The 26,311-nt window shown below is 34.3% G+C and overlaps 1 protein-coding gene across 6 annotated transcripts; it reads left to right on the top strand.

Annotated features, from left to right (window-relative positions):
• LOC116125866 (hydroxypyruvate reductase) lies at nucleotides 1-26,245 on the top strand. 6 transcript variants are annotated; one of them, XR_004127393.1, is made up of 11 exons: nucleotides 1-112; nucleotides 993-1,126; nucleotides 9,660-9,804; nucleotides 9,941-10,068; nucleotides 11,259-11,330; nucleotides 12,105-12,231; nucleotides 12,319-12,434; nucleotides 12,989-13,030; nucleotides 23,731-23,943; nucleotides 24,616-24,755; nucleotides 26,082-26,245. XR_004127393.1 is itself a non-coding variant. In XM_031411583.1 (10 exons), the coding sequence occupies exons 2-10, from the start codon at nucleotides 1,007-1,009 to the stop codon at nucleotides 24,682-24,684; spliced, it is 1,032 nt and encodes a 343-aa protein (XP_031267443.1). In that variant the 5' UTR covers nucleotides 1-112; nucleotides 993-1,006; the 3' UTR covers nucleotides 24,685-24,925. The 6 variants fall into 6 exon arrangements, 5 of the variants coding, with proteins under 5 accessions (XP_031267443.1, XP_031267444.1, XP_031267447.1 ...); XM_031411583.1 differs by lacking the exon at nucleotides 26,082-26,245 and having other exon boundaries at nucleotides 24,616-24,925; XM_031411584.1 differs by lacking the exon at nucleotides 26,082-26,245 and having other exon boundaries at nucleotides 14-112; nucleotides 979-1,126; nucleotides 24,616-24,925.
• Nucleotides 26,246-26,311: the final 66 nt, after the last annotated feature.

Genomic DNA, 26,311 nt, shown 5'->3' with positions numbered 1-26,311 from the left:
TACCCAATTAAACGGGCCGTAACTTGGCAAAATCTTTTCAGAGTTTTTCTGTTTTCGTTTAGATTAAATTTCCCTCTAGGGACTCAACTTCACCAGTAACTGTAGAAACTTGGTAAACTCTAATACTTCCTTCTTTAAATCAAAATTTGACTTTCTTATCTCTGTTTTGATTCTTTCTTTTTGGTATTTATTTCACATTTATTCAATTTTCAACTTCTTAATACAAGCATGCTTATGAGTAATACTCTGATTTTCTGGTAAATTTATGGTTCAATCTCTAGTAGTTAGATAATAAAACCCCCGCAATTATGATTTATGCATCAAAAATAATAATGAGTAAAAGAAATATCATGTCACTAAGAGAGCAGGTTGATGTGAGAAATAAAAAAATAAAAACAATTGAACAAATGGTTGTACGTATTGTGGAAGATTGTAGATTAATATGATGCTGGGTTTTGATGATTTCACAGCTTTAAGGTTTTATTTCATTGAGCGGATATGGGATTTGTTGCCTGTTGTATATGGTGATTATAGGGATTTTGAGACTATCTCAACACTTTATTTTCATAAAATTAGCTTTTAAAGGCAATACTGTCATGTCTCTGAAAATATTGAGGAAGAGCAGTATTTTTTGTTCCTTTGAGTTAAGAAAATGATTCGATTTTGGACTTGGAAATCGCTTTTTGTATCCCAAAAGGCCGTCATCTTACCGAAGAGGTCCTTAGCAATTTTCCATGTGTTGTAATTAGAAATTCACATACTTTACTAATGCTTAATTCCTTATTTCTTGGGTTGGTTGCATAATTTTTCTTCTCCATTCAGCTTGGAAGTAGATCTTAGATTCATTTTCATACATGCTTTTACTGTTGTATATATGTATTTAATGATACAAGGCTTTCTTTGGTTTAACATTTCATACTTTTTCCTACTGCAACCCATGTCTCATGTACTGAAATAAATATTTCTTTTAATGCTAAGGTTGATTGGTGCAGATTTATCATACAAAATGGAGGGAATGGATGGGAAGAATGATAAGAATATTACCCGTGTTCTCTTTTGTGGGCCATACTTTCCTCCTTCTCATAATTATACCAAAGAATACTTGAAAAATTATCCATTCATTCAGGTATGTTTTCACTTTTAATCGAGGATTCACTCCCTTTAAAAAATATACCTCCTGATAGTGTACTATACAAGTACTTTGCTAATTATATTCTTTCTAAATAAGAGGTTGGTTTTGGAATATGACTACATGTCTTGGAGTTTTCAAGTTTTGTTGCTATGGGAAAAGCTGTGTATCTGTATACGGGCTGAATGTTGGAAAATCTGCAGTAGTTAATTTCTTGGATTACATTGGATTTTATTTCTGAAGTTATTTTGCAGCAGTAGAACATGAGGTTATGTTATATATGTCTACTAAAGCAACACCTTTGGTTCATAATATTCTGGAGAAAACTAGGTTCGGTTACTGAGAGCCTATACTTTTTCCTAGTAGGTGTTCATGGTAAGTAAAACTAAGAAACTCCAAAGGACATCCTCCCTTACCACTAACGAGAAAAGCTATCCGATGTGACCAAGAGTGAGCAACCTGTACTTGTGACTATTAACAGGTCAAAAGAAATTGAATCAGGGGTAATATAGTTATTTTTTCTGATCTTTGAATATTGTTTTGTAATGTCTTGCAATACAGTATAAGAAAAAAAAATTACTGGATACCAGGAAAAATTGGATCAACCGAACCCTAATTAAAAAAAAAAAAAAAAAAAAAAAAAGAGAGAGAGATAGAGAGATTATCACTTCTGAATTTTCTTTTTGCTAATAAGCCACTTTTTTGGTATTACAAACAAATTTAAAGACTTTAAAAAATAAACTAACCCCACTTTTAGTATTAATGAAGCTTTACCTAGTAGCACTTTTATGGATTCCTTGAATATATTTTCTGTTAAAACTCAATTGAGCACTTCTTGCATATTTAAATCGATCTTCTATCTTTATTGCGTCAAGTTTCCTTCCCCATCAAATGGGGTTGGCTCTAATGAATTTGCCTACTCATACTTAGGCATCTTGGAACTTTTTTCTTTAGCATTCAAAGTGTGATCTAGCTACTCAGTGGTAGAATGAAAGTATTTATTTGTCCCATTAGTCATGGAGTGATTTCAGATCATAATGTTCCAAAATGGAGGTCACCAGCTGAAAGCTGAAGTATGCATAGTGAGGTGTCCTTCAATTGGTTGTTTCTTACCGATGATGAAAAATTAAGAGGTTTAAGAAGTGGTCTGTCTCAACTGTTCAACAATCTCACTAAAGTCACTCAAAAGATTAGGACTGGGCTAGTGATGTAACGCATTCCCTATACTTAAAACATGCTTCGACTCTTGTTATCTGTAAAGTTGTGGTGGTGCCGATTTTGTAGCACAGTATGCAACAAATAGATCTAGTTGTACTTGTACTGGACCCACACTTTTAACTTTTCTTCAATTTGCTAAAACTTTGTTTTTTTTTTTTTCTGTGAGAATAGCAGTCCTCTATGTTCCCTTGTATGTAGCAGCAAGAATGTGTCCATCCATATACATGTCAATTCTCATAGGGAACTTGATTGAATTTCTTACTGTCAATTTTGCTAAAATTGCACCATTTTTTTTTTTCTTTTGAATCTACTGATGCCAATTCAATAAGTTATCTTTGTTTGTCAACCTATCAAGAAATATATATGGTTCATCTAGTTCTAAAAAAATCCCAACATGAATCTTCAACCTTTTGCAGCTATGAGACTATATGTTGAAATAAACAGCGTTTCAAGGTGCCATATTAGATTCATGTTGATTCCCTAAATCAATGCTTTCCAAAATACCCTCCTGTTTTCCTTGAGGGTCATATGCATGGCTAGACATCTGGATTAGCAAGTTACTGTGAGTTTTTGCTCTGTTGAAGATATCAGTCTCTGCATTGTAACTTCTGTAGTTATATGGTAATTCCCGAATTCTAAGGTTATTTTTTATGTTCTTGAGTTTATGCTCATTTTCTTGAGTTTCTAGCAGACTTGCTTTTGCAAGTTGTAAATGATGAATCAAAGAGTCAAGTTATAAGGCACAGGGCAGAGATTTGTCATCATTGAAGTGGGAAAGGTATGGTCAAAAGTTTATCTTGTTATGTAAAGCTATATCAAATATGTGTTTAAAAACAGTGAACAAAAAATATAGAAGGCTGAATTATTTTTCTATATTGATGTATAGCTATTTAAAGAGCTTAACATGAACAAAAAAAGGCAGCTAATCTCCCTAATTAAGGAGAATGTACTAGTCAACTTACTACCCTAATATGAAGAAAATAAATATTGATTCCTAAGATTACTATACAGCTCAAACTTCTAAAAACAACTAAATTAGAGTTAACAAATATGGTACTAATCACAATTATTTACGAGATCTTTCAACACTCCCCCTCAAGCTGGCATGAAGATATCACTCATGGCAAGCTTGCTAATAATTCTCATGTTGCACCTTGGGAAGACCTTTTGTTAGTATATCTGTTGTTTGGCTAGCAGTGGGTATGTAGGACATACATATCACACCACTATCTTCTTCTCCTTGATGAATGTTTGTCAACTTCTACATGTTTGTTCTGTCATGTAGAATTGGATTATGAGCTATAGAGATTGCAGCCTTGTGTCACAGTAACTTTAATAGGTGCTGGTACAGCATCTTCAATTCTTCTAGAAGTCTTTTTATGTTATAACACTTCACAGAACCCATGTGCCACAGAGCGGATTCTGCTTTAGCACTATCCTTGCCACCACACTTTGTTTTTTACTTTTCCAGGTAACCAGATTTCCGCCTACAAAGGTGCAATAACCTGAGGTGGATCTTCTGTCATTTACTCTCCTGCCCAATCTGCATCTGTGTAGGCTTCTATCAGAAGATGTTCTCCTTTTTTGAAAAAAAGTCCTTTTCAGGAGTTCTTTTGAGTATCTCAAAATTCTGAACACCTTCAAAGTGAGTAGTCCAGGTGAATGCATGAATTGACTCACAACACTCACTGCAAAAGCTATGTTAGGTCGAGTGTGGCCAAATAGATAGTCGACCTACCATCTTTGATACGTTCTTTGTCCATTACCTCATTAGCTGCTGCTGTTTTCAACTTTACATTAGTTCGATTGGCGTATCTGTTGCCTTACAACCTGTCATTCCTGTTTCTTCGAGTAATCAAGCACATACTGCGTTGGTTGACAAAAATTCCCTCCTTGGATCTTGCAAACCCATCCCGAGGAAATATTTCAGCTTTCCCAAGTCCTTAATATCAAATTCGACTTCAAGTTTCCTCTTCAAGTTGCTATCTCAAGAGAATCATCCCCTGTCATGATTATGTCATCTACATACACAATCAAAATAGTTACTTTACCTTTGATGGAATGTTTGAAAAACAGGGTGTGATCAGCTTGGCTTTGAGAGAAACCATGTCTCTTGATAACATCACCAAAACGCTCAAACCAAGCTCTAGGGGACTGCTTTAGTCCATATAGAGATTTTTTAATTTGCACACTTTGCCTTTTCCAAGTTTTCCTTCAAATCCGGTGGCAAGTCCATATATACTTCTCTTGCAATTGTCCATTTAAAAACACATTCTTTACGTCAAATTGATGAAGTAGCCAATTGAAGTTAACTGCAAGAGAAAGAAGTACTCTATAGATTAATTTTAGCAACAGGAGCAAAAGTCCTTAGTAATCAATACCATGAGTTTGAGTAAATCCTTTTGCTACTAGTCTCGCTTTGTATCTCTCCACACTTCCATCAGCTTTAAACTTCACCGTGAACACCCTTTGTACCAACCGTCTTTTTGTCTTTGGGTAGATCAATGACGTCCAATTGTTTTTCTTTTAAGAGCATTTATTTCTTCCATCACGCTATCTCCAGCTCGGGTCATCTAATGCTTCTGAACAGTTCTTGGAACAAACATATTAGAAATCCTAGACACAATGCTCTATGATTTTTTGACAGTTTTTCATATGACAATATTGTGCGATAGGATGTTTAGTGCATTTCGGATTCCTTTCTTAAAGCAATTGGAAGATCAAGGTCAGAAGGAGTGAAGTAGAGGGAAGGTTACTCTGAGTTGTAGGGCCATTATTCGGCAAAGCTGATTGAACATCTGCTGAAGAATACTAGGCTGTAGTAACTTTATGGAATTTCTTCCTAGTATACTTGCAGCTCATGTGTAGGATTATGATCCACTGGATTATGATCCGTTGGAAGTACTTCTCCCCTGTCTCTGATAAAGTAACATCTGGCAAAGTAGGATTAATAGTGCTAACACTAGTTCATATCAGAATTAGTTAAAGAAATGGTAAAGGTTCCCAGAAATTATTTTCTCCAACTAAGTTCTCCCCCTGAAGAAATTTTTTTTTGAAAAAAAGAGTGATCCTCGACAAACTTGACATCCATGCTCTCAAAAAATTTCTTTGTGACTGGATTAAAACACTTGTACCCACGTTTCTTAGAAGCATACCCAAAAAACAACATTTTTCACTTTGGGATCAAGTTTTGAGCGAAACCATTTGGACATGCACATAGCAAACACATCCAAAACCTTTAAAGGGAGATCTGCTGTTATCTTAGATGTGAAAAACAATTTTTCAAAACTTGTAAAGGTTTTTGAAATTCGAACTCGAGATGGCATTCTGTTTATTAATAACAAGAGGTTAGGAGTGCATTACCCCAAAGATTTAGGAACATTCATGGAAAACATAAGTGCCTGAGCAACTTCAAGTAAATGCCTATTTTTTCTTTAGCAATACCATTTTGTTGTGGTGTGTCACGACAAGTGGATTGATGCAGAATATCTTTTTCCAAAATAAATGTTCTCAAATATTTGTTGAAATATTCATTCCCATTATCCGTTCTTAGAATGCCATTTTTTGTTTGAAATTGATTTCAACCTGTGGAAAAAATCTTTAAATCGTTGTTCAACTTCAGATTTCTTTCCAACAATAAACCCAGCAAACTCGTGTGTGATCATTAATAAAGTTACAAACCATTTTTTTTCCAAAAGTGTGTTAACTTTGGATGGCGCCCCGAACATCACTATGCAACAAATAAATGGTTTTGAAGCAAATATGGTTTTATTGGAAACGAAACACGATGACTTTAGCTAAATGACAAGCTTCACAATGAAGTTTTGAACAATCAATTCTTTTAAATAATTCAGAAATAAAGATTTGAGATATGGAAAGCTAGGATGTCCTAATCTTTTTGCCATAACATAACTTGATCATAGACAAAGCTGGAACTGTACTACCTAATCCATGAGCTGTTTTATTCCCAGAACCATTTCCATCATAGTAGTACAACCCATTTATTTCTCTAGCAGTTCCAATCGTCTTCCCCGAGTTCCGGTCCAAAAAACACAATTGAGGAGAAAAAGAATGGATAGTCAGAGTCTTTAGACATTTGCTAACGGAAAGAAGATTACATGCAGTTTTGGAACATGTAAAACTGATTTCAAAGATATTTTTTCTGATTTTAATGTTTCTTTGCCTGCAATAGGTGAAAAACTGCCATCAGCTATTCTGATTTTTTCGGAACCGAACTGGATAATATGAATCAACAATGGAGAACGCTTGTCATGATCAGAGGCTCTTGAATCTATGATCCAAGGAGTAGTACTCCTAGAACAAATAAAGCCAAGAATTCTACCTTTTTGTGCCATAGAACCGATAGGAGCATTAGATGATGAGCAAGATTTCAGCAGTTTAAGAAGATGACTTATTGCTCTTTACTAAATGGAGATGACTCAGCCTCATTTGCTGTAGTGTGCTATTCACACAGATTTTTTCTCTTACCATTAGGTGTCTTACCATGCAACTTCCCATTTTTCGCGAGTATGGCGTGGCTTCCACAGTAGTCCACTTGCAAGTTGTTTTTGTCTTCTGCACGCTGGTTTTGAGAAGTTCTACTGCTTACTTGGGCTTCAGGAATAGCCAGCGCTGATCCTTCCATGGACGTGGTTGAACCTGCAGTCTTCTTTCCCAATCACTGTCTCCGACTCTCTTCTCTCCTTACCTCCGCAAAAACTTCACCAATTGAGGCAGAGAATTTCTTCCAATTATTCGGCCACGGACCTCATCATATTCAACATTTAGACCTGCAAGAAATTTGAAGATTCTGCCAGTATCCACTATCTTCTTGTACTGGTTGCAGTCATCCTTTGATTTCCACTCATAATCATTGAATAAGTCCAGGTCCTGCCAAATCCGTTTAAAGAATTGAAATACTTTGTCACAGAATCCTCACCTTGGCAATTTCCCCAAGTCGTAGGGTCAACTCGTAAACTTGGGATTGATTTCCAAGATCAGAGTACATTTCTGAAAATGTCCCATAATTCCTTGGCTGTAGAGTACACAGGTGTTTGCACTTATCTCTTCAATCATGGAATTGACCAACCATGTCATTACCATTGAGTTTTCAGCATCCCAAATGGCATAAGTTTTGTCATTCACGCCAGGTTGCTTAGTATCACCTGTGATATAGCCAATCTTTCCTCTTCCTTGGAGATACATGCGAACAGATTGTGACCATCGAAGAAAATTATCAGCCTTTAGTCGGATTGTAGTAATCTGAATGGGATGGTTTTCAGATGTATTTTTCTGAGGTTCGGACTGAGATGGCTGAAGAGGCTGGCTTGTGCCAGACGTGACTCAGACATTTTAGAGATAAAAAAAAAAGATTCAACTTAGGATTTTTTTTTTTTTTTTTTTCTGCTCTGATACCATAAAAACAGTGAACAAAAAATATAAGAAGGCTGAATTATTTTTCTATATTAATGTATAGCTATTTAAAGAGCTTAACTAGGAACAAAAAAAGGCAGCTAATCTCCCTAATTAAGGAGAAATGTACTAGTCAACTTACTACCCTAATATAGAAGAAAATAAATATTGATTCCTAAGATTACTAATACAACTCATAAACTTCTAAACTAACTAAATATAGAGTATAACAAATATGGTACATAATCACAATTATTTACGAGATCTTTCAACAGTGTTATATTTGTTATTTATTTGAAATGTGAATATATATTTGATGTCATTTGAAATATAACTTGACTATTTAAGTTTGAAGATATGCTTGCTTCATTTAAATGATTAGTGTAGGATTTTGGGAATGAGAACTGTAGGAGATAAAGAGGGTAATGGAGAGATGAAATTTATGTGAGATATGTGGTGAGGAAGTGAAAGAGAAAGGGCATACCATAGATATAATGATTGTTGGATTCAGATGCATTGCTATGTAAAAAGCAAAGAATTTTGACATCTCTAATTCAAATAAAATATCTTATAAATTACATTGACCATTAATTGAGAGAAACAAATTACACAAAGCACCTTAAGAAATTACAGGAAGATGCACTTTGTCTTTTTCCAAGAAAAGGTGAACAGTCCTATATTCCTGGAAATGTAAGGTTGATTAATTAAAACCTGGTTACCAGAAATAATTGTTGAAAAGGTAGTTAGATATTGATATTACAAATAAGGTAGAGACTATTCAATGTAATGCAGTTGTAAACGGGTAATACATCTCTGACAGTATACCAAAATTCTCATCTCAAGTGATGAATCATTATTTATGGTATCACCATGTCACTTATCACATCAGCACATCATTTAAATGACAATGCCATGTAGGATTGAGAATTTTGGGATACTACTTAGGATGCATAGTATAACTTGTAAATAGTAAACTTTTTATTTTATCAAATTACAATAATATTCTTCTAATTAGGGATTTCCCTAATTTTTCTTTGAGAAATCTTAGCTTCCATGGTGTTTGGAAGAAGATTTCTTGCAGATCTACTATGGATAGAAAACATGTTACTTTAATTATGACAACTTCAATTGCTTGGCAGCTAAAGCTTCGACTAGAAAGTTATCTTATAGGAGGTTACTTTTGTTTCCTTTTCCCCTCTATTTCGGAGACTGAACTTTGAAGATAATCTTCTGAATCTTGGTGCTTTGTTTGGTGAGATGCCATAAGAATTTAATGTGTTGATGCATCCAACTTTTACGTGTGGATTCTAAGATTCTAGTGAAGTTATTTATATGTCTTTTCTTTTTTTACCCTCTTTTGGGGACTGAACTTTGAACATGATCTTCTGAGTCTTAATGATTTGTTTGGTGAGATGCCATAGGAATTTGATGTTTGATGCATCCAACTTTCAGATGTGGATTCTAAGATTCTAGTGAGTGATTCCTATGAACCCTGTTGCAAGGCAAAGCCTACATCTAATTCATAAATTTAGGCTTTGCCTATCCCTCTGCTGTTCATCAAGTGAATCTGAGCATTTATTGCATCAAGTTATTTAGTGAATTTGTTGCAAATAATTTTATTTAAGTGTTTGTTTGCATGATCTCTTAGTTTCTTGAACACATTCTAAAAGGAGTATGTTTCTTGTATTTTTATAGACAAATGAAGAATGTGCTTGGAATGTTTTATGCCAGTCTTACTGAATTTCAGAGCTGACAATATGCAAAAGGCTCTTGCATGATGATATATACCTTCGATATGTTCTGTGACTCTTTCCACCGGTGCTAACATTGCCTGATTGGAACGGGCACAATAATGCCAGATTTCTTTCATGTATTGCATTTTTCTGTTTAATACTTGCAGGTTGATGATGTCCCCCTTGATGATGTTCCTAATGTCATACAAAACTACCATCTATGTGTGGTAAAAAGCATGTGGCTTGATTCAAATGTTATATCTCGTGCAAAGAAGATGAAGCTAATAATGCAGTTTGGTGTTGGCCTTGAAGGTAATTTTCAATTGTATATTTTCATTTGCCTTGGAGCTTATGGCCTATGATATGTGCTTTTTAATACTGTTCGTCTTTCTTGCATTATTTCTACTGTCAAAATTGATTAGTTCCCCATATGTGTGCTTTTGTGAAGGTGTTGATATTGATGCTGCTACAGAATGTGGAATCAAAGTTGCTAGAATCCCCAGTGACATGACTGGAAATGCAGCATCATGTGCAGAGATGGCTATATATCTAATACTGGGCCTTCTCCGGAAGCAGGTTCGTTTACTCAATTTAGTAACTGCTTATTATTTATCCATTCTCTTAATACCTTATTTAGTAATGAAGAGTTGTTCACTCAGGGTCATGCATCTATAACTTCTGTTTGCTTTTCCTACATGTTACATAGCAAACTGCTTAAGGTTTTTTTTCTGCCAAATTTCTTAACTGATAAACTTTGTACTTCGCCAATTGCAAGCAAGGGAAACAATTATAAGGCAACCCTTTTTTATCTCAGATTCTTAGAAGGAAATTTGATAATTGCTTCCTTCCCTTTGTCAATTTTATACTACTTTTCTTCATTAGTTGCTAGGTTTTATCTTGTGCTAGAAAATTATAAGAGATGGGAGTTTATGTTGGTCAAAGTGTTCTCTGATTTTGCTTCTTTGACAATTTAAAAACTTGCATTGTAAATTCCATCACTGATTATGTTGGATTTTCATTGCATTTGATCTCCATATCTCTGCAATTGGTTCTCATCCAGTGAATTGCATGATTTTTATCCATTGTCAGCACTCATATTTTAATTAGTGAATGAATTTTCTTGCAAACACGCCTATGCAGTTGATAAATACGTATTAGCATATGGATATTGTTGCATTTTGCCCAGCTACAGAAAAATAAGAGCATTGGCTAGGGGTCTCTTGATTTAACTTAGGAGGAGTATAGAATTGGGGACAAAAGATGAATATGATCTGGAAAAAGCTGAGTACATTAATGGGGGGTGAAATTTCTGCGAAGAAATTGTTAAAGAGGCTGATGCAAACAAAGTTGATAAGCAAATTGTAGCCCTAGAAGTCTAGTTAAAGTAGATAGGCCATTGAGGGGCTGATTTAATTATTATTGTAAATGAAATTAGGGTCTTAATGTTTGCCATATGGTTTTCTGCCTATGTTAAAAGTTGAGGGTTATTTATGCCTCAAATTTACCAAAGTTACTGATAAGAAATCTTGCTTACAGCTCACTGCAGGCTTAATATAGCATTTTTATGTTGTGGGTGTAAAGCTTGGGAATTTTCCATAAATTGAGGTGTTTCTTACATGACTAACACATCAGTTAACGTACTTATGGTTATGTACTTTTGCCTTGAAATCTTATGATTGTCAAATCTGCATCTTACGTTGGTTTCTGCTTGAGACCACCGTACCATTGTGTACTGACGACCTGTGTAACTTCTCTTCTTGTTGTAGACTGAAATGCAAATTGCTATAAAGCAAAGAAGACTTGGAGAACCTATCGGTCAAACACTACTTGGTAAAACTGTGAGTGACAATTCTCCTTCACTCTCTCTCTCTCTCTCTCTCTCTCTCTCTCTCTCTTTTGGTGAAAGACTAGTTTGTAAAAGTGTGGGCCACAGTATGTTTTATTTGTTTTACTTTGTAAAGAGCACTTTATGTCCAAATTTTCCTTAAGTTACATTAATGCATTATTGATTTTATTATTATAATGAAACTGATAACAACTGCTGACTCAAAATCTTAATCTGATAGGTTATAGCTCAACAATAATCTTAAGTTCTAATAAGCCCGTTCATGTGTACTTGTATGTGGATTAAACATAGCCACAACTACAAATCCGATCATCGTCACAAACAAAACTTATTGATTAAGGAATAATATTTTATGTATTAGTTCTGGTTATTCAACTTAGAAGTTTATAGTTTTTATTATGGGTATTATCTAAATAAATTGTTGCAATTAATAATATCTTTATTTTATGGTAGTTAAAAATACTTTATATAGGTTCATGGCTTAATTTAATTTTTCAGTGACTCAATGTTTCTTAACTTCTTGGATACATAGAATGCTTACGAGTTATAGTGTTAAATTAAAAAAGAACTTACACAAGATTTATTGAGTTGCACTTAATTGTTAAAATTCTTACTAGGCATGAATTGATTTAATTTTCACTTTATTTTGGGAACAGAGTTATTTTAATTGAGTTATATTTTAGAATGCGGAGTTATTCTCTATCTTTGATTAACCTATTAAGGGAGTTGGAAAATTTATATGTTAGATATTTCCTTGTTCTTGCAGGTATTTATTATGGGATTTGGAAATATTGGGATTGATTTGGCAAAGCGCTTGCGACCGTTTGGTGTGAAAATTATTGCCACAAAAAGGAGTTGGGCCTCACATTCTCAAGTTTCTTGTCATCCCACTGGTATGTATAAAAGTGCCATCATATTTTAGTGAAACGCATTGTTGAAGTCTTTTTGTTTACTTTGTTTTATATCGTGAACACTTCCAGTGAAAAATGGAGTCACTGATGATCTGGTTGATGAGAAGGGATGTCATGAAGATATTTATGAGTTTGCCGGCAATGCTGACATTGTTGTTTGTTGCCTGAATTTGAATAAAGAGACAGTAAGACCGCTTGTTCACTTAATATACTTTTAGTTCTACTTCTCTGTTTGATTGACTTGGATTTGGTTCTACTTGTAAATTCAACTTGAATAATCTGACACTAACCTTTCTACTAAAAATGTGCATGACATGCTACGCAGTAACGAGAGAAATTTTTATTTCACTAGTCTTTGTCTCCACTCTCCACTATAACTATGTGCTCCTTCTATTATTTATTAAAGCCCAGCTTTTTGTTAGTTTATTTGAATATTTTAGATATACATGTCTGTCTACTTATTTGCTTTCTTTTTTGTAATTACTTTTCTTCCATTTTAACAAGAGAAGCATTTGTTTCTGACATGTCTTGTTGGAGTCCAGCTTTCATCTGCCTACATTTTGATTTTTTCAATCTAGACTATATGTAACTCAGGCATGTTCAAAATTTGCTGGACAAGTGATAAATTGAAGTCTTGTTGTAGTTAATGAGTTCAACATGAATTCTGCTTCTTTATACAAATGTCTAATTACAATATTCCTCGTCTGACCTATTTACAATTTTGTCTTTTGACCTTCAGGCTGGCATCATAAACAAGCCATTCTTATCTTCAATGAAAAAGGTAAGTTTTACAAGTGCTACTAATCTGTTCAAGAATCCTAATTCATTTTTCTTAATTTTTCTGTTCTCCAAAGTCCATAGCTGCAGGCATATCAAAGTGGCATAACATTTGCAATTGTCTTAGGAACGATAAGTAATCACCTAATGTTGATGGAGCTACTTTCGGAATATAGTGTTTTAGACACGGTACTTTGAGCTTTGGTTGAAGTCTTTTGATGCTTCCATGCTGGCTGGAATGCTGGCATTGAGAATTAGTTTTTACATATGTACCTGTGTTATATCCAGTTTTCCTGCAATAAGAGGAAATATTTAAAATTCTCTTTACAACTCAACTAGGCTTTAATTTTCAAGGCATTTCTGATTCATCTGGAGGAACATCTTCCGCCAAAGTTTTGGCAAAGGTGTCTTTGTTGTCTCTGTCCACATACTTTTCAGATGTTTCTTCTCTTTGAATCTATATTTAAATATTTTGAGTAAAACTGTTAAGCTTACACTTTCGGACCATTTGGGACAAAACGTGCCCCCACCTCTTGGCTTTAAATCATGAAAACTTCTTTTACCGACTTCCTTTGAGGCTTTGGCTTATGGTGGCATGCAAAGACTTTATTTTCTTCTCATTTGGGAGGCATTTTTATTTCTGTATTTTGAATGAGGTGTTGCTGCCCTTTGATTTAGATCTAATTGTAATCAGAGAGTAGGAAGTGCAAAACTACTCCAAACTATCTTTTGTTTAGATGCTTTCTTCATTCCTAGTATATTGGAATAGCAATTAGTTTGAAGTTGTAACAGGCTGGGTTGGTCAGTAATATTTTTATTTTATTTTATTTTTTGGGTATGAACATGGGACTTGTATTTGAAAAATCTGGGCTTCTCTTAGAAGTCTGTACCCTATAATTTCTAACTTATTCCAATTGACTTTGCATCTTTCTGGGAAATTATTGATGTGCCCAGGGCCTGAAAATTGGGTTTCACTTTTGAGTAAAAGCTTTGTGTGCTTGGTCTTTGATGGGCCTTCAACACCGTTGTCAGTCTAATTGGTTTTTTTTTTTTTTTTCTGACTATTTTGGCCTTAGATTTTAAGCTTCTGTTGTGAACCCTTTTTCCTGGTGCTTGTCATGTTTCTGTCCATGACCAGATACCTTGTCTTCAATTCTGGTAGGAGGCTTCATCTCTTCATGCTATCCTAATTAACAGAGGATTCCCTGGCTGTTTTGGTGGCCACTTTAACGTCTACTGAAACTGGAATAAAGCCTGATGCATTTTCCCAGAGCATTCAGATTTCTCAAGCATTCTCTTTTGCATTTGTTATCTTGAAATAGCTTGAATCTATGCTCCAATTTGACCTTCTTGATAAAGCACTTTGGATGTACAATGAACCTGGCTCGCTCCCATTCACTTGCTGTCAGCAATTTGGCTCCAGCCAGGTACAGCACATCAGAATGTCTCCCCTATCATGAAAAATGGTTCTATTTGATGCAAAGTATGGCTTTATTCCGTCTCCAATATGTTATACAATCAAAACATCTTACATTGCTCTCATTACCATCTTGACCCCATTGTAATGACAGCAACTTCCCCTAGTTTCTCATGCTGTTTTCTTGCTGAACATGTCAGTATAAATACTATTATGCTTCAAATCAGCCACATTTCTGCAACCTTGAGGCTGAACCATGAGGGACAATGATCTTTTTCCTCCATCATGAAAAACATTGATGAATGAACCCCATTCATGACTATATCTTTCTATAACAATAGTTGATAACAAGAGCCTGTGCATATTGTGAAGGAAGTTCCTTTGTTATTATCTTGAACAGCATTGACAAGTTTCTTCACCAACCAATCAACACTCCCAAGTCTAAGTTACTCTTTTTAATCTTAAGGATAAGTCCTCTAAAATGTTCCTCCAATTCTAATAAAAAGGTATTTTGTTCAATATTACAATATTTGGCTAAGTTTTTGAACCCCAATAGAGGAAGCTAGTCCTCCCTCTGCTTCTAGATATTTCTCATTNTCGTGAATTTTTTGTTTGTTTTGATCTTCTCTTGCTGCAGACTATATATATCAAGACCTTTGGATGCTCACATTACCAGGTACTCCTTTGTTTCATTACATTTTTGTAATATGGGAGAATAATTCAAGATGGGAAAGCATGAGATTTCTAATTGTGTTGGTAAAAGTTGTTTCTTGAACTGTATGTATGTTACATGCAGTGATAGAGAAATCCTAAAGATTTTGGGAGAATCTAAATATGGGTTGAAATTACATGTTTCTAATTGTTTTTTATACTTGTTAGATGCATGTGTTTCTGTTTTTTACACACTGTGTATGAATCCCAGTGAATTAAGTCTTGTTGACAAGGTTGTTTCCCTTTAGAAAAGTGGTTTTAGCAAAAAATAGCCATTTAGAGGTCTTGGTTGAAACAGTGTCACTTTTGGTAGCGTCTTGCAAAGATATATTATGTTTGATCGGAGTAATGATAATGCCTCTTTTCAACACTTTTTATGGGGTTTCTTCATGAAAATCCATTTCACAAGTGAGCTCCTTCTCACTCTGTTTAGCATGAGAGAGGTGACGTTGACCACCATCTCGTTTACATAATGGAGCTAAATAACATTCAAAATGGTGCTTGACAACATTGTCTTGTGCACGGAATAAGACAGTGCTTGACATCACTGTCTCGTGTGCTAATAGCAGCGCTATTGTTTAATGAAAGACTCCCCTGAAATGGTTGAAGAGAGGTACATTTTTTTTTTTTTCTTTTTTTTGTGTCCCGGTCACTAATTATAGATGGTATCACAAGAATAATTGGAATATGCTAATTTTCAAAAAATCTTCCTCCAATGTGGCCATTTTTGCTAAATGGTTAGGAAAAACAGCTGTAGAGTTAAAATCTGAGGTTTTTGAAGGATTTAACTTAGCTTGATATTGCTAATGTTGCCTAGGGATTTAGTGCACTCCCAAGTCTAAGTTACTCTTTTTAATCTTAAGGATAAGTCCTCTAAAATGTTCCTCCAATTCTAATAAAAAGGTATTGTTCAATATTACAATATTTGGCTAAGTTTTTGAACCCCAATAGAGGAAGCTAGTCCTCCCTCTGCTTCTAGATATTTCTCATTCCTTCCATTCTAACACAAATTGCAAATCTGTAATTCACCAAATACTAGAACATATTATTTTTATGTTTATTTTTTTGCGTATATCTTTTTTTTTATTTTCAAGAAAGAGGGAATCATCTTATAGAGCTTGCATTCATATGAAAATAAATAAATAAAACAAAAATTAATGGTGTGTAATGCATTTTGTCAGGATTCTTTTTGGTGAATATTGCTCGTGGAGGACTTTTAGACTATGAGGCCGTTGTTCATTACCTTACCAATGGCCTTGGGAGGGTTGGGCATGGATGTTGCTTGGACTGAGCCATTTAATCCTGAGGATCCAATTTTGAAGTTTAACAATGTTCTAATCACGCCACATGTTGCAGGAGTTACAGAACATTCTTACAGATCCATGGCTAAGGTATGCAGCATAAATTATCTGCTCGATTCTTTAAGTAATTATTGATGGAATTTCGCTCGGGTTTGGTTTGCTTCTTTAAACCCAGTCAGTTCATAGTATTCCTCGGAAAATTTAGGCTGCATTTACTAACAAGCAGAAAATGGTGAACTTTGAGACTGATACCTATATGTTAGTTCTCCTACTATCCTAAACTTCTGCCACCTAAACCCTTTTTCATTCTTTTGCGGCACAATCCTGTCACCAGGAGGAAGGTTCCATCCGTTGCCAGACCTCATGCATATTGCATTTGAGCCTCAGTCATAATGGCAAGCATCCAGTAGGAGCTTGGATAATATAAAATCTCCACTATAGCAATTTAACCTTCATGCCATCTGAAGGGCATTTTTTTTCTTTTCCTTTCGGAGATAAAATTCCTTAGCCATAAGAGCTTGTCTGCAGTAAAAAATAAATCGGTCTTTGATTTGGCACAATGAAAAATATGATGAAAAGCTAAGGTTAATTAATGTTATATTATGATATTTCTTGATGATACATTTTGAACTTAGCTTTACAAAGATCTGGTTACTTAACGCTTCTCCATTATGCTCTCTACATTCTATAGAACTTGGATATAGATTCTTTTCTAGCAGATGACTTATATTTTGCTCTGTTAAAAAAGTTGTTGGGGAGTTGCTCTTCAACTTCATGCTGGAACTTCTTTGACAGGGATAGAGATTGTCAACTGATTCGATTCAGATCGTCCTCAGCCTAAATGATAATACAGAAGGGTATTCTTGGCAATTGAACATTAAAGGTAAATTGATTCTATCCATTTTTGTCAATGCAAACACTATCATTTCAAATCGTGTAATTGTTGCTGTTGAATTGAATATTTGCTTGGATTTTATTCTGAATACTGCGTTGAACTCATAATTTAGCCTAAATAAAATGTCTGAAGCTAGACTATTGGAGGAACATCAATATGTGCAGTTTTCATTAGTTAATATTAATTAACCTATGTAAAGGGGCAGTCCAAATTTTTAGCCTTTTAAATTTGCAGAAGGTCTGAGTTTAAATCAAATATTTCCAAAATAAAAAAATGAAACTAGGTGGAGTTGTTATAAGGTATCAAAATATGGATTCATAATCCCTAATGGTTTATGGCATTTCCCTTCACTTTTACATTTCTTGTAACTAACATTTAGATTAAGTTAGGTTGAAAAATTATTAAATATATTATTATTTAATACTGAATAATTACATCGTGTTTGGTCTCAAGCTGGATTAAATGCATAACGATTATTAAATAAAATATGATTATTAAAAAATTAAATTGTTAAAAGATTGAATTTTTTTAAAATATAATAATAAATCTTTTAAAAATAAAAATTAAAAAAATTAAAAGTGGCCAGTGGGGTTGCTAATTGGCAGCCTCAACACAAATGAAAAGTTTGCTAAGGATCTATCCTACTGTGGTAATTGAGTAATAACCATTTATCATAATCTTTTTCACAAAATTTTTAACTGATTTATTATAGTTGCACATAAAAGTTGTAAGAAGAAATGTAGGTATAGTATTATTTATGATAATTAAAGTCATCAAAAAGGACATTTGGCCCGGAAATTTGAAAGATTTGTCGAATCTTTGTCAATTTTTCAGTGAAACATACTTGACGACTTTCCCATTACTGATGATGTGGGTGGTGTTGGACACAATCAGCAATGATGGAGTGACGGTATACTCTAATAATGATAAAGTTGGGTTGTTCAGATTCACTAATGTCTCTTCTTTCCCATACATTTGAGAGAGAGTTGTAGATCTTGTGTTTTGTGAGTTTGTGGAAAAAAAAAAAAAAAAATTATATAAATTATAGTTAAATTCCAATTAATGTTTATTGGGTGATTTAATATATATTTTAAAAAACGTATTAACAATGTATGGCATATCCTTTAAGTGCATAGAAGGAATTCTAACAATTAACCAATTTGATGGGCTGATGGTCCATATCTAGCTTTCAGAGAGAGTTGCGGGGGGGCAGAACACATTTGGTGGAGGAAGGGAAGAGCAAGAATTAAGGTTGGAGAATGAAAGAGAGATGTTAGAGAAGCCATGTGGGTTAAAAAATTGAAATATTCAACTACTCTTAGTTTATGTAGTAGTTGCAGTTGCAGGTTTCAATTATGTTCAGTTCCTGAGTTGAGTGTTTTGTCCTTTTAATAAGGAAGTGTTAAAGTAAAAAGGGTATTTAGGAAGGACGTGCGCGTTTTTTTCACATTTGAGAATATATTTAGTATTCCCAAAAAGTTAAACAGTAAAATACCCAAAATTCAGATTTTGGGAATACTACTCCCAAAATTATTTAACTTTTTTAAACCCCTTAATTTGAAATTTAATTAAATACCCTAATATTTTTTTTTAAATTACAAAAACACCCCATAATCCACATTTACCAGATTCCGGCCACCACACCGGAAAATGGCCGGAATCTGGTAGAATGGCGCACTACCGGCTGAATCTGGTTGGCAGTGCGCCGATCTAGCGTGGATCTGGCCGGAAAAAGGCCAGATCTAAGGCCAAAGATTCTGGCCGTTGACGGCCAGATCTTTGGCGTAACACTCGATCACGAGGCCAACAAACGGTCGTCGTTAACCATCAACGACGACCGTTTGTTGGCCGTCGTTGAGAGCAAATACGGCAGATCTGACCGTAGATCTGGCCTTCCGGCCAGATCCACCGTGGATCTGGCCGGAAAAGGCCATAGCGACGCATGACCGGCAAGATCCAACGGTCATGGCCCATACGGCGACTCGGCCACCTCCGGTGTGGTCACCGGCTGGGGGTGTTTGAGGGTGGGTTAGGGGTATTTTTGTTAAACTTTTAAGTGTTTATTATAGGGGGTATTTTGTAAAAAAACAAACATAAAGGAGATTATTAATTTATAAATTTTACCGTCGTAATACCCGCCCAATTCAATTTTTTTTAACTTTTTCAAAAAACTTTTCTCAAAACCCCAAATACCGAAACAAACGCAGCGACTATTTGAGAATGATTATAAACTGATCAGGGCTAATTAGTCATTTTGCCACTCTGACATTCTCAGGTGGTAGTCAAATGACAGAAAAGCAAACGGTCAACTATCCTCAGGCGTAATCTGTAATTTTCGATACTTAAAAGGGGGACATATATTGTGATGAAACTCGCGGCGAAAAATTGTATTAAACTCTTGAATAAGGTTGATCTATTCAGTTAATTAGTTTTTTTGCATAGTATTAAAATTTTTTATTTTTTTATTAATTTCACATATAAATAAAATAAAAATATTCCTTTAAGAACCAAGGTTTATTCACACACCCTTGTGAGATTGTTAATATGATCTACCCAAACTTTTTGAAACAGTTAAAAACTCTTACAAATATTAGGGGTATTATCAATGGGAGAAATATTAAAAAAAAAAAAAACTACACGGCCAGGGTCACAAGTTTTATTTGTATTAATAAACAGGCACTTCTTCAATCAAATGACATTGTTTTAATGTCCATCTATGTGATAAAAGAAAAGAAGTATTTATTTATTGATAGAAAAATGTTTGGTGACTGATAAATGTATTTATTTATTAATACAAATGAAACTTACGTCTTTTTCAAATTTTCAAAAAGTGTTCCAATTGATAAAACCGTAATTATTAAAATTCTTTTAATTATCAAAATCTTGGAGTTTTGAATAATTATGAGGTATTTAAACATTCTTAAAAAGTTGAGGTGTGTTTGATCAACGGTAATATTATGTTTATATCTAATATCACAAATTTTCTCTCATAATCTCATGTAAAACAACTGTAATTGGTCAATTTACAATAGAGTTTCACTTGTTAATTACAAACTAACAATTATAAACCTATATGTCGACGTTAGAGTTATAAAATAAAATTTATAAAACTTGATTTGTAAGTCGATCTTTATTGTTAATGGATCACAATGAGTATACAAAGTAAGCCGAATTATATATATATATGTTTCAATTGGATTCAGGTTTTTAGTCCGGTTCGGGTACGGGTGGGTTTTTGGACACCCTCACTAACAATTCCATACGCACAAAATTTACCGTCTCGAAAGAGAACCCTTTCGGGGCTTCGACTGTGTGCAGTGAACAAGGGAATGGAAGACATTGAAGATTTGTGGTAGGAAATGGAGGGGCGGGTGCTTCTCCAGGTTTCAGGTTGCCCCTCAATGCTGTGGACTCAATCCCAGAAAGAACAACAACAAACCAAAATCACCAAACTGATCACCGTCTTGCTTCCAAAGTCCCTGGATCCAGGTAATTCTTCTTTCTTCTCTTTTTTTCATCTTTTTTTTTTTTTCGGCAATGCTGACATTGTTGTTTGTTGCCTGAATTTGAATAAAGAAACAGTAAGACTGCTTGTTCACTTAATATACTTTTAGTTCTACTTCTCTGTTTGATTGACTTGGATTTGGTTCTACCTGTAAATTTAACTTGAATAATCTGACACTAACCTTTCTACTAAAAATGCGCATGACATGCTACGCAGTAACGAAAGAAATTTTTTTTTCACTAGTCTTTGTCTCCACTCTCCACTATAACTATGTGCTCCTTCTATTATTTATTAAAGCCCAGCTTTTTGTTAGTTTATTTGAATATTTTAGATATACATGTCTATCTACTTATTTGCTTTCTTTTTTGTAATTACTTTTCTTCCATGTTAACAAGAGAAGCATTTGTTTCTGACATGTCTTGTTGGAGTCCAGCTTTCATCTGCCTACATTTTGATTTTTTCAATCTAGACTATATGTAACTCAGGCATGTTCAAAATTTGCTGGACAAGTGATAAATTGAAGTCTTGTTGTAGTTAATGAGTTCAACATGAATTCTGCTTCTTTATACAAATGTCTAATTACAATATTCCTCGTCTGACCTATTTACAATTTTGTCTTTTGACCTTCAGGCTGGCATCATAAACAAGCCATTCTTATCTTCAATGAAAAAGGTAAGTTTTACAAGTGCTACTAATCTGTTCAAGAATCCTAATTCATTTTTCTTAATTTTTCTGTTCTCCAAAGTCCATAGCTGCAGGCATATCAAAGTGGCATAACATTTGCAATTGTCTTAGGAACGATAAGTAATCACCTAATGTTGATGGAGCTACTTTCGGAATATAGTGTTTTAGACACGGTACTTTGAGCTTTGGTTGAAGTCTTTTGATGCTTCCATGCTGGCTGGAATGCTGGCATTGAGAATTAGTTTTTACATATGTACCTGTGTTATATCCAGTTTTCCTGCAATAAGAGGAAATATTTAAAATTCTCTTTACAACTCAACTAGGCTTTAATTTTCAAGGCATTTCTGATTCATCTGGAGGAACATCTTCCGCCAAAGTTTTGGCAAAGGTGTCTTTGTTGTCTCTGTCCACATACTTTTCAGATGTTTCTTCTCTTTGAATCTATATTTAAATATTTTGAGTAAAACTGTTAAGCTTACACTTTCGGACCATTTGGGACAAAACGTGCCCCCACCTCTTGGCTTTAAATCATGAAAACTTCTTTTACCGACTTCCTTTGAGGCTTTGGCTTATGGTGGCATGCAAAGACTTTATTTTCTTCTCATTTGGGAGGCATTTTTATTTCTGTATTTTGAATGAGGTGTTGCTGCCCTTTGATTTAGATCTAATTGTAATCAGAGAGTAGGAAGTGCAAAACTACTCCAAACTATCTTTTGTTTAGATGCTTTCTTCATTCCTAGTATATTGGAATAGCAATTAGTTTGAAGTTGTAACAGGCTGGGTTGGTCAGTAATATTTTTATTTTATTTTATTTTTTGGGTATGAACATGGGACTTGTATTTGGAAAATCTGGGCTTCTCTTAGAAGTCTGTACCCTATAATTTCTAACTTATTCCAATTGACTTTGCATCTTTCTGGGAAATTATTGATGTGCCCAGGGCCTGAAAATTGGGTTTCACTTTTGAGTAAAAGCTTTGTGTGCTTGGTCTTTGATGGGCCTTCAACACCGTTGTCAGTCTAATTGGTTTTTTTTTTTTTTTTCTGACTATTTTGGCCTTAGATTTTAAGCTTCTGTTGTGAACCCTTTTTCCTGGTGCTTGTCATGTTTCTGTCCATGACCAGATACCTTGTCTTCAATTCTGGTAGGAGGCTTCATCTCTTCATGCTATCCTAATTAACAGAGGATTCCCTGGCTGTTTTGGTGGCCACTTTAACGTCTACTGAAACTGGAATAAAGCCTGATGCATTTTCCCAGAGCATTCAGATTTCTCAAGCATTCTCTTTTGCATTCATTATCTTGAAATAGCTTGAATCTATGCTCCACTTTGACCTTCTTGATAAAGCACTTTGGATGTATAATGAACCCGGCTTGGTCCCATTCACTTGCTGTCAGCAATTTGGCTCCAGCCAGGTACACCACATCAGAATGTCTCCCCTATCATGAAAATTGGTTCTATTTGATGCAAAGTATGGCTTTATTCCGTCTCCAATATGTTATACAATCAAAACATCTTACATTGCTCTCATTACCATCTTGACCCCATTGTAATGACAGCAACTTCCCCTGATTTCTCATGCTGTTTTCTTGCTGAACATGTCAGTATAAATACTATTATGCTTCAAATCAGCCACATTTCTGCAACCTTGAGGCTGAACCATGAGGGACAATGATCTTTTTCCTCCATCATGAAAAACATTGATGAATGAACCCCATTCATGACTATATCTTTCTATAACAATAGTTGATAACAAGAGCCTGTGCATATTGTGAAGGAAGTTCCTTTGTTATTATCTTGAACAGCATTGACAAGTTTCTTCACCAACCAATCAACACTCCCAAGTCTAAGTTACTCTTTTTAATCTTAAGGATAAGTCCTCTAAAATGTTCCTCCAATTCTAATAAAAAGGTATTTTGTTCAATATTACAATATTTGGCTAAGTTTTTGAACCCCAATAGAGGAAGCTAGTCCTCCCTCTGCTTCTAGATATTTCTCATTTCCTTCCATTCTAACACAAATTGCACATTACTGTAATTCACCAAATACTAGAACATTATTATTTTATTTTTATTTTTTTTGCGTATATCTTTTATTTTTATTTTCAAGAAAGAGGGAATCATCTTATAGAGCTTGCATTCATATGAAAATAAATAAATAAAACAAAAATTAATGGTGTTAATGCATTTTGTCAGGATTCTTTTTTGGTGAATATTGCTCGTGGAGGACTTTTAGACTATGAGGCCGTTGTTCATTACCTTACCAATGGCTACTTGGGAGGGTTGGGCATGGATGTTGCTTGGACTGAGCCATTTAATCCTGAGGATCCAATTTTGAAGTTTAACAATGTTCTAATCACGCCACATGTTGCAGGAGTTACAGAACATTCTTACAGATCCATGGCTAAGGTATGCAGCATAAATATATCTGCTCGATTCTTTAAGTAATTATTGATGGAATTTCGCTCGGGTTTGGTTTGCTTCTTTAAACCCAGTCAGTTCATAGTATTCCTCGGAAAATTTAGGCTGCATTTACTAACAAGCAGAAAATGGTGAACTTTGAGACTGATACCTATATGTTAGATTCTCCTACGTTATCCTAAACTTCTGCCACCCTAAACCCTTTTTCATTCTTCTTTTGCGGCACAATCCTGTCACCAGGAGGAAGGTTCCCATCCGTTGCCAGACCTCATGCATATTGCATTTGAGCGTCAGTCATAATGGCAAGCATCCAGTAGGAGCTTGGATAATATAAAATCTCCACTATAGCAATTTAACCTTCATGCCATCTGAAGGGCATTTTTTTTCTTTTTCCTTTCGGAGTTAAAATTCCTTAGCCATAAGAGCTTGTCTGCAGTAAAAAAATAAATCAGTCTTTGATTTGGCACAATGAAAATAATGATGAAAAGCTAAGGTTAATTAATGTTATATTATGATATTTCTTGATGATACATTTTGAACTTAGCTTTACAAAGATCTGGTTACTTAACGCTTCTCCATATATGCTCTCTTACATTCTATAGAACTTGGATTATAGATCTCTTTTTCTGGCAGATGACTTATATTTTGCTCTGTTAAAAGGTTGTTGGGGACGTTGCTCTTCAACTTCATGCTGGAACTTCTTTGACAGGGATAGAGATTGTCAACTGATTCGATTCAGCATTCGGTCCTCAGCCTAAATGATAATACAGAAGGGTATTCTTGGCAATTGAACATTAAAGGTAAATTGATTCTATCTCCATTTTTTGTCAATGCAAACACTATCATTTCAAATCGTGTAATTGTTGCTGTTGAATTGAATATTTTACTTGGATTATTATTCTGAATACTTGCGTATTGAACTTCATAATTTAGCTTAAATAAAATGTCTGAAGCTAGACTATTGGAGGAACATCAATATGTGCAGTTTTTCATTAGTTAATATTAATTAAACCTATATGTATTAAGGGGCAGTCCAAATTTTTAGCCATTTTTTAAATTTGCAGAAGGTCTGAGTTTAAATCAAATATTTCCAAAATAAAAAAATGAAACTTAGGTGGAGTTGTTATAAGGTATCAAAATATGGATTCATAATCCCTAATGGTTTATGGCATTTCCCTTCACTTTTACATTTCTTGTAACTAACATTTAGATTAAGTTAGGTTGAAAAACGTTATTAAATATATTATTATTTAATACTAGAATAATACTCGTGTTTGGTCTCAAGCTGGATTAAATGCATAACGTATTATTTAAATAAAAATATGATTATTAAAAAATTAAATTGTTAAAAAGATTGAATTTTTTTTTAATATATAATAATAAATCTTTTAAAAATAAAATTTAAAAAAATTAAAAGGGCCAGTGGGGTTGCTAATTGGCAGCCATCAACACAAATGAAAAGTTTGCTAAGGGATCTATCCTACCGTGGTAATTGAGTAATAATTATACTCATAATCTTTCTCACAAACTTCCTATCATAATTTCGATGTGATGCTTTGTAATTGGTCAATAATAATTTATCAGATAGATCTATTACGAATTGATTAATTGTTAATTGTCACGTCAGGGTTGTAAGAAGAAGTTATAGATATAGTACTACTCATAGTAATTAAAGTCATCAAAAACGACATTTGGCCGGGAAATTATGAAAAGATTTGTCGAATCTTTGTCAATTTTTCAGTGAAACATTACTTCCGACGACTTTCCCATTACTTGATGACGTCGGTGGTTGTTGGACACATCATCAGCAATGATGGTAGCTGACCGGTATACTCTAATACTGATAAAGTTGGGGTTGTTCATGATTCACTAATGTCTCTTTCTTTCCCATACATTTGAGAGAGAGTTGCTAGATCTTGTGTTTTGTGAGTTTGTGGAAAAACAAAAAAAAAAATTGTATATAAATTATAGTTAAATTCCAATTAAATGTTATTTTGGGTGATTTAATATATATTTTAAAAACTGTATTTAATCAAATGTATGGCATATCCTTTAAGTGCATAGAAGGAATTCTAACAATTTAACCAATTTGATGGGCTGATGGTCACTCATATCTAGCATTTCAGAGAGAGTTGCGGTGGGCAGAACACATTTGGTGGAGGAAGGAGAAGAGCAAGAAATTAAGGTTGGAGAATGAAAGAGAGATGTTAGAGAAGCCATGTGGGTTTAAAAATTTGAAATATTCAAGTACTCTTATTTTATGTAGTAGTTGCAGTTGCAGGTTTCAATTATGTTCAGTTCCTAGAGTTGAGTTTTTTGTCCTTTTAATAAGGAATTGTTTAAAGTAATAGGTTAT

The sequence above is a fragment of the Pistacia vera genome, unplaced genomic scaffold (genome assembly GCF_008641045.1).
Source record: "Pistacia vera cultivar Batoury unplaced genomic scaffold, PisVer_v2 Contig173, whole genome shotgun sequence".
NCBI classification, from domain to species: Eukaryota; Viridiplantae; Streptophyta; class Magnoliopsida; order Sapindales; family Anacardiaceae; genus Pistacia; species Pistacia vera.
Note: the sequence above shows the minus strand (reverse complement) of the source record. Positions and strands in the feature narration are given on the sequence as shown.